This window comes from Gracilinanus agilis, chromosome 3 (genome assembly GCF_016433145.1).
Source record: "Gracilinanus agilis isolate LMUSP501 chromosome 3, AgileGrace, whole genome shotgun sequence".
In the NCBI taxonomy this organism is placed as follows: Eukaryota; Metazoa; Chordata; class Mammalia; order Didelphimorphia; family Didelphidae; genus Gracilinanus; species Gracilinanus agilis.
The window spans coordinates 216,748,250-216,757,495 of record NC_058132.1 but is presented as its reverse complement, the minus strand read 5'-3'; the positions used below and the strand labels follow the sequence as shown (position 1 = coordinate 216,757,495).

General features: G+C 35.4%; 1 protein-coding gene across 1 annotated transcript in view; it reads right to left on the bottom strand.

Moving 5' to 3' along the window:
- Positions 1–8,100: 8,100 nt before the first annotated feature.
- The window catches only part of ANKRD44 (ankyrin repeat domain 44), a 288,404-nt gene continuing 287,258 nt past the window's right edge, over positions 8,101–9,246 (bottom strand). The window contains exon 27 of the mRNA XM_044669066.1: positions 8,101–8,357. Coding sequence (XP_044525001.1) covers positions 8,101–8,357 — 257 coding nt within the window. The remainder of the gene's footprint in view (positions 8,358–9,246) is intronic.

Sequence of the window (9,246 nt, the reverse complement as noted above, 5' to 3'; positions counted from 1 at the left end):
ATTTATTATTGCTTTGTCCAGTCATTTCAGATGTCTGACTCTTTTTCTGGCCCTATTTGAGGTTTCCTTGGCAAATATACTAGAGTTGTTTGCCATTTCTTTATCTAGCTTATTTATAAATGAAGGAACTGAGGCAAACAGGGTTAAGTGACTTGCCTAGGGTCACACAGCTAGTACGTGTCTAAGGTCAGATTTGAATTCATGAAGATGAATCTGTCCATTCATATTTTTTTAACTTTTTTTCAACTAAAAATCTATTTTTCTCCCTACCAACTTTCCCTCCATTATAATTTTTGGACATAGCCAACGCAGGCATTTGTTTTCTAGAACTATTCAAAAATGAAGAGAGAGAGAGACAATAGGAAGAAAAACAGATATTTAATTGAAAAAATTAAAGTTAAAAATTTTAAAAGAGAGAAATGTAGCTCAAATTCAGGCTCTAATACTTATATCTAAGTGATTTTGAGCAAGTCAGTTTCACTCTGAGACTCTTCATATATATGTAAAACAATGAGACTGGATTAAGTGGTATCAAATTCAAAATCAAAAGACAAGTAAAATGGGAAATGCAAAATGACAGAATAAGGCAAATTAACATTATCTGTGTTGTGCTATATTTTGATTTATTCCCTTTCTGCTATTTCCTGTATTTTATTTATTTATTTTTTTAAACCCTTACCTTCCATCTCAGAGTCAATATTGTGTATTGGCTCCAAGGCAGAAGAGTGGTAAGGGTAGGCAATGGGGGTCAAGTGACCTTCCCAGGGTCACACAGCTGGGAAGTGTCTGAGGCCAGATTTGAACCTAGGACCTCCCATCTCTAGGCCTGGCTCTCAATCCACTGAGCAACCCAGCTTTCCCCTATTTCCTATATTTTAAACTGGTTTGAACAGCACCTAGAGTTTTGTAAGTTTGACACCATGAACTTAGATGATCGCCAAGGTCCTTCTCAGGTCTAGAATTTTAGCCTCTGAGCATATGTAAATAGTAGTAGTGCAAAGAGATTAAAACAAATGTGGAAACTGTGTTTGAGGCTTATGGAGCTAAGGTCTGGATCTACTAACATCTTCTAGGAACTGACTAGAACACTCATCATCAGTTCTGCTACTAACTTGCTATATACTCCTATGATGAAAGTGCTTGAGTTTTATGAATGCGAATCTCCTCTGCTGCAAAAATAGTCAATTATGGCATAAATCAAAGGGCCAGGGGCAGTTTTAAAGCTGAAAAAACTGCTACACAAATGTTCAATCATACAATTAATTTGTAAGATGCCAATGTTCTTCTCAGTGCTGAAGAAAGTATGGCTGTAACAAGTAGAAGAAATATACCTAAGGTTGTTTTTGAAAGACTCAATTTAGAAGAAAACACAAGGAAAGCAGTAAAATTTTCAGTTAATAGCTTACGTGAGTACTGTAGTTCCGAGTTTGTTATTCCAACCAGAGAAGTACACTTCTGATGAACTAAGCACTCAGTCACTGGTGCAATTTGAAGTAAATTGACTTTATGGTTTCCTCAAACAGTCACACCATGTGAAAGACCTAAGCAGTCACAATTTGCACTTGCTATATGCCAAACATTGTGCTAAACACTAGGGATACAAACAGAATCAGTCCTCGCTTTTAAGAAGTTCCTATTCTTAGTGGGGGAGACAGTACATAAAAGAAAATTCCACAGGAGGAATGGTCTTCAGTTGAATGAATGGAGAAGGCTCAGGGGCCCATAGGTTTTCATCAGTAAGTCAGATGTCAGTGGAGATGGGGCCATCTGGAAGAGGGAGCAGGGCAGATGGTAAAGCCTAGCGGTCCTCCAGCTAATCAAAAGGAATAGAATTGTTCATTCCCAGGTCATTTGAACAGTTAAGGATCCCAGATAAGTTCTAGGTGGTCTCGAGAGGGCAAGGAGATGAAAGGCAGGAGAGAAAGAATATAAGCAGGCTTCTCCCCAAAACCTTTTACCCATCAGCCTGTTGATGCCTGAAAGTAGAACAGTAGAGATCCAGAAATCCAGACATTCCATGAGAGGAATAAACTAAAGTGTTAACACTTCTCCACTGTTACTGATTAATGATAAGTTGATCAAACCTTTTTTTTTAATATGGCAGAAGGCTGAGAACTTTTTGAAAAAAAAAATTATATAAATCATTGGTAAGATTAGACAAGGGGAAAACAGAGATGGGTCTAGAGTCAGTCCCAAAGCAGCCTTGGATATCGTAGTGGGAAGATGGGGTTCTGGAGGGTCAGGTTATTGGGTGCCTGGGAAGATGAGGGCCAGGGGACAGGGACAGGAAGGTGCTACTTTGAAAAAGAAAGAGATGCCAGACACAAACTTTATTTATAATTTCAGAATTTTGCAAAGGTCTGACTTTGTACGGATATTTGCTAACTCTGGTCCAAAGGCAACTTTGACCTAACCAGGATGCCAGGGTCATATTCTCACTGTCATCTTTGACTCCTCCCTCATCCTCATTTCATGCATCCAGTCCGATGGAAAGTCTTGTCGTTTTTACCTTCATGGCGTCGTTCCTGTACGTCTTCTCCTCCCATAAGCCATCATTCTGGGGCAGACTTTTATCATTTCATACCTGCACTATAACACAGCCTTCTGGTTGGTCTTCCTACTTCAAGTCTCTCCACTCCAGGCCAGTCTTCATTTCACTGCCCAAGTCATCTTCCTAAAGCATGGATTCTACCACACAACCCCCCTGCTCTGTAACTTTGTGGCTCCCTCCAGATCAAAACCCTGCAGTTGACTTTAAAGCCCTTCATAGACTGTTTCTGCTTTTCTAGTCTTACATATTCACCTCCCTGTCCACACTACCACCCAGTTCCACTGATCTCACTGTTCCTTGCACATGACACTACCTCCCAAATTTATGGTTTTTCATGGTGATTCCCAATATATAAACCATGCTTCCTCTTCACCTCCACTTCTTGGCTTCTTTCAAGACTCAACTCAAAATGTACTTTTGGTAAGGGATTTATTCTGATTCCTCACTGACCCATCTACTCCATGGCTTGCTTTCTGATTCCTTCCCGTTTACACTGTATATAGCTTGTCTTTCCCATTAGGATGTTAGCTTCTTGAGGGTAGACTGTTTTTCCCTTGCTATATAGTATCAGATCCTGATTGGTACAAATAATGAATCCTGTGAAGTGGTAGCATTATATAAATTTGATCTGCATATTTTCACCAGGATAGAACCAATGAACTATGTGTTACATATAATTTCAAATAGGGTGAATTCTAATACACATATCACTTTGTGGGATTCATTATTCACATTATCTGTATCCCCAGTGCTCAGGAGAGTTCCAGGCACATATAATTCTTGACAAATGCTTATGATTGACTGGTTGAAATGGTTTACATTGTCTGACTTTTCTTTCATGTCTGTGTGATCTCTACAGATAGAGATGATGATAAATCCTGCTTCTTCTAAAATAACGTCTGGAACACTGTTTAGTGTGCTTACTGATAGTTTTGATTTCACTGTGTAAAAACTGTTTATTTGTGTCCTTTGACCATTTGTTGATTGGGGAATGGCTTAATGTTTGGTAAATTTGACTTAGTTCCTTATATATTTGGGAAATTAAACCTTTGTTAGAGAGTTTTGTTATAAAAATGTTCTCCCAGTTTGTTGTTTCCTTCTAATTTTGGTTGCATTGGTTTTGTTTGTACAAAACCCTTTAAATTTGATACATTCAAAGTCATTCATTATACATTTTGCAATGTCCTCTATCTCTTGCTTGGTCTTAAATTCTAATATAACTTTCGGGAAGCTGTCATTACATATTTCTAAGTAGCAAATCAGGAAATTAGATAGTGTATATAAGCATATGCATATATGCATATATATAAAATGTGTGTATCTATGTGCATATGCACATTGAATATGTATATATTTATGTTCATATATTTTATATGTAGTATATGTTTAAATATATATTGATATGTGTGAATATTTTGAGTAAATGTATAATTCAATATAATCTAGAAAAATAAAAGTAATACTCAAATCACAACAATATTTGTACCGTTTTTATTTGTAAAAATAACCATCTGAATGCATTTCAATAGTTTACAGTTATGTATTTCATTACATTAATAGAGCATTCAGTAGTTGAAAAAGATATTAAACTGTGCTTGAGAAGATTCAGATTGGATCAGTCACTTAATGAATTAATTTTTTTCCTCATTTTTACAGTTATGACATTTTCTGAAGTCATTCAACTCCAATTTACATAATAAAACATTACAGACAAAATCCCACTGAAACTATCAACCAATAATTTTTGCCGTTACAAATATGTTATGCAAAATATAACACTGGCACCAGATAAGTATCATCGTGCTTTGTAAAGATATATTGCACATGCTAAAGCATAAAATATGTTGACAAAACTACCAAACATAAGATATTGGCTTTGAATATTTAGATCACTGCATAAGAAACGCATAGAATTACATTTACAATTACATTGCTCAGATTGTCACTATTTTAAAACGCTTTTCCCCTCTAACACTGATCTATGGTTTACAGTTTCTTTAAGAAGAAAGCATTTTTAGCACTGCAAAAAAAAAAAAAGTCATACATCATTCCTATGGAAATTTAGTATATTCATTTTAAATTCAAAGCAAGTGAAAGGGAATGGGGAAAAAGACTTTATACATTCAAAGAAAGTTGGAAATAAAAACTGGCTGATATTATATTGCTTTGATAACACTCAAATGGAAAAAAATACGATAAATTTCACAAAACATTTTCAGAATACACAAATATAAAAAGGCACTCTAACTTCATATTACAAGACCAAAAAAGACACAAATTCTTAAACCAAACCAACAGAGAGCTAACCAAGTTTCTCAACAGTACAAAGGATAACTACTGCAGCAATTCATTTGATGTTCTTGCTCTAGTTTAATAATAAAATAACAATTCAAGCAGCTGTTTACTGCATAAAGTACCAAACATACTATGGTGCCCTTTTAGTAGTGATAAATAGAAATCCCCTGAGCTATTTACTGTAGGATCAGAACAGATTTTAGGCAATTTGGAGATAGTAACATATTACTAAAGATAGGCAGACACTGGTGAACAAGAAGAGTTATGTGCAATGCAAAAAATCTCCGTGTCTCTGGTTAAAATACAGTCTTAAAAAAAGTAAGAGCGATAAACACCATGATGTAGGAATCTGAAAATTTATTTTAAAAAACTTTTTTTCTTAGTGAGCCTTATTCAAAATATGATTTTCTTTCTAACAGTAGACTTAGAAGATACAAAAATCAAATGCAGTCTTTACTTACGTCCTAAATAAAGCAAATTTTGTAGTCAACAAAAACAATTCAAGAAAAGGGGAAAAAAGAAATTTAATGGTCAGTTCCTGGTAAGCATGTTTCAATTTTATCCCTTTGTCCTTCTTACAATTTAACAGAGTAGAGAGGTAAAATACAGTTCCACTGAGACTAGCTTGTGTTTTGCTTTAATATTACCTGTTCTCTCTGCTCTTCTACAGAAAAATTCAACACTAGTCCTTTAAAAGAAGCCATTTCATTTCCTGTTCAAAAGGTTACTTCCTTTCATTCCAAACCATCTTAGTGAGATTTCCAGTCACTTCTAGAAAAAGACACCACAGTATACAGCTCTCCTACAAAGCTAGTTCCCCCTTATTTTCAGTGCTTTAATAAAGATAAGGTAGTTATTGCTAGTTAGCAACTTTTTTTTAATCATTCTCAAAAAAAGAATACAGTACTAACGTTAAGAAGGAGAAGGGAGGAAACACTCCTCTTTCCCCAGAATTCTAAAAAAGTGTCATTGAACTTTGCCAATGAAATTAATACCAATTCTACAAGTTCTTGGAACAAGCTCTCATTCATGATGAGTAAAATAAGTTTGAATTTTTTAACTCCCCCAAGATGCTAAAAGACTAAGATATTTTACAGTTATTGAAAAACACAATATAGTATCTGTAGTTTACTCAGATATCATAGAACACTGTTTTAAAAAATTCTCATGATTATTATAAAATAGAAATTTCCAGGGCTAAACTAGAAAAAGAGAGAAATATCAGAGGAACAGCCCCTCATGAAATATATTTCTTTCTTTTTTCTTGGCTCAAGTGGAAAACTAAGTATGTGGATTAGTGATTTTAACTTCTTCTCTCAGAGAGCATGAGCCAACAGCCCAAATCAGAGTTTTCCTACTAGGATCCTTTTATTGGGACTATGGGTAATCTTGTGATTAATAAGATCATTTTTGAACCTTTCACTTCTGGGTCACTTTGACATATACCACTATCCATTTCTATTCTCATCTCTTGAGAACTGTGTCTAGAGTATACCCACCTGGAGTCTGGCCTTCCTTATTGAGAGACAGTAATGCCCTGCAAGCTACAGTGAGGGAGTGTAAGGGAATGACTCTGCATTCTGTATCCCCCCCTAACAGATATGGAAGAACCTGAGGTTAGCCTGGAAACATTAACAATAGATATGCTGGGTATAGGGACCCTAGGCATTCTGGCTAGCCCAGAGTCAAATTTTTTTTTTTCTTTGTTAGGCCAGATAAGACACATAACAATTAAAACATAACCACAGAGAAAATTCCTGGGCTTTTGCTTCACTTCAAATAAATATAAACACATTTACATCAAAAGTATATATGAACATTTTCTCTGGTTTGGCAAAAAAATAAATTGTGGTCAACACATCATCAGTTACAAATGTTAAGTTGTCAACTATAAATCTGTGCCATAAGAAATGTAAAATACAACCAAGACTCAAAAAGTTTACTTTTTAACTCTTTAGAAAAGCTACATCATTTCTCGCTTCTATTTTGAAGGAAAAAAAATTTATCTTCCATTTTAGACACTGAAGCATTTTGGTCCTCGTGTATAGCTGGTTGACGATATATATATATATGTACATATATATATATATGAAAATATATATACATATATATTTTTAAAGAGTTTCATTCTTCTTTTTGAGCATCTGTCCCAGGTGAGGAACGGGGTCCATTTGACCTAGAAGCTTTGGCAGAAGGAGCAGATACAGTATTCACAATGTTGATCCCACTTATAAAGTAAATGCCAATTGTCTTTTTGTTCCCCCAAGACTCATGTTACTACTTCCCATTTTGTGCCTATGTTCACTTTGGGACTTACATTGTTTCTACCTTTGTGTTATTCTTGAACAAAGAGACTATTCTTAAGATAGTGTAAAAATATTTTTTATAACCTAGAGGTTAATTTTTTTTAAAGGAAGTATTCTGATTTAATTAAGGATTGTTTTAAAAATAACTTTGCATTTGAAAGTGGCAGATTGCCATCAAATTTGTGGACCATGTAATTATCAGCTAAATTTTCTAGAGTAGGTTAGAGTTGAATGGACCAGGTGAAAATTCTTAATGATCCATCATGAAATCCAGTGCATGTCATATCTGTATTACTCATTAAAAATACAATCAAAATTTAGATCAATATTTATCTGTTGTATATAGAGACAGGCAGAAAGAGGGAGAAAGAGATAAGAGACAGAGAAAATACATGGGAATGATTAAATTCTCCTAGCAACAATAATCCAGGCAATCTCTCTGAAAGAGAACTTTACCTTTGGCTTGTAATGAGGAAGTAAACATCAGAGTGAGGAGAAATTTGAGGCTAAACTCCCCCATGGTGTACAAGAAAGCCACATGGATAAGCTTCTGAGAATTAATTGTACAGCAAGAACATAATAAAAAATAAAATCCTAATATAATAGTCCCATTCTCTGTTGTATTATTTCAAAAGAAAAAATAAGAAAATGTATTTTAAAAAATTCCCTACTTAAGATGAGAGGTAGACTTTCACAGTAATACTTTAGATAGAAAGAAAACATGACACAAATCAAAATCAGGGCACATTTTGTGAGAATGTTTTCCATTAAAATCTCCAAGTCCTCTCCTATGGGTTCATTGAACATTTTACTAAACTCTTCAATTTTCTCAAAGCTTGGGTCCATAATGATATTCTGATACAACATAATTTGGGGAATCAAAATTCGTCCTGCCCCACCTTCTCCACCTAATATAAGTGATTAAGTGAAAGCTTCTGAAGTCCAGAGTCAAAATGTTTCCGAATCAGAATCATTTTCATTGTACCCGTCCTCTGATCCTATATTGTGAGAGCAAGAGCTAACGGTGCCACTCAGATTGGTGCCATCGCAGATCTGTGTCCTGCTCAAATGGTCTTTTTTAAAACAAACGAAGTTGAAAGCCGTCATTGTACTGGAAGGAGAAAAAGGCATCATGGTAGCCAAAATGAGTGCCAGGCAGTCAGCCACGTCCTTGTTAGGAGCGCAAGCCAGGGCTGGGGTATGACCTGGGCATAAATGCAGACAAGGCAATGGTTAGTACTGGGGAAATTGAAGGGAAAAGTGAGCATTCCACAAATACATCTCAAGATGATTTTGTAAGCGAGAGATGTATATCAAGTTAAAACCATGCCAGGCAAGAAGATGAGTTACTTACACTAAGTAGACATGCTGGAGGTTGGAGTCAGAGGGAAGGAAAGTCAGGGTCAGGGCACTGGGGGAGGGAAGGGAGGAAGAGACAATTTATGAAGGTTTTCAGCTCATGTGACCACAACAAGCACTTTTAAGTTAGGGGGTATTTAGCCTTCACCAAATGGACAAAAACACTGGAAGAACACAGATCCACAACAACAGAGATGAATACAATATAGCGCGCATGGTACTATGAACCTGATACAGTGTTCAGACTCGGTTCATAGGGACAAAATCTCATTCTGAGAACAATGACTTTCAGTTGTAGACAAATGTGCATCAGATAGGAAAAAAAATTTTAAGTTAGGTATCAATAAGTATCAAGTTATGCAGTTCATCATTTAATGCATACTAATCAACTGGTGTTTTAAGGGACTAAAATGTATTCATTGGTACAGATATAACAAATTATACACATGGGATATATGAGAACGATTAGTCCTTATTGATCAAAATTTTCTTTTCTTGGATATTTGAATTGGCAATCCAATTAATTAAAAATACAAACAGAACAGAAACCCAACTCTGGAACCCAGCAGATGTGGCAAAGGGGAGGATAGCATGAAGAAATCTTTCCTGAATCAAAGTTTGAGCTTTACAATTCTTGATAGAAACAAACAAACAAAAATTCTAGAGATTTCTTGTTAAACACTTGATTCAGTTCCTACAAGTCAAATGCTCTCATTTCAAAACAGGTACCTGAAG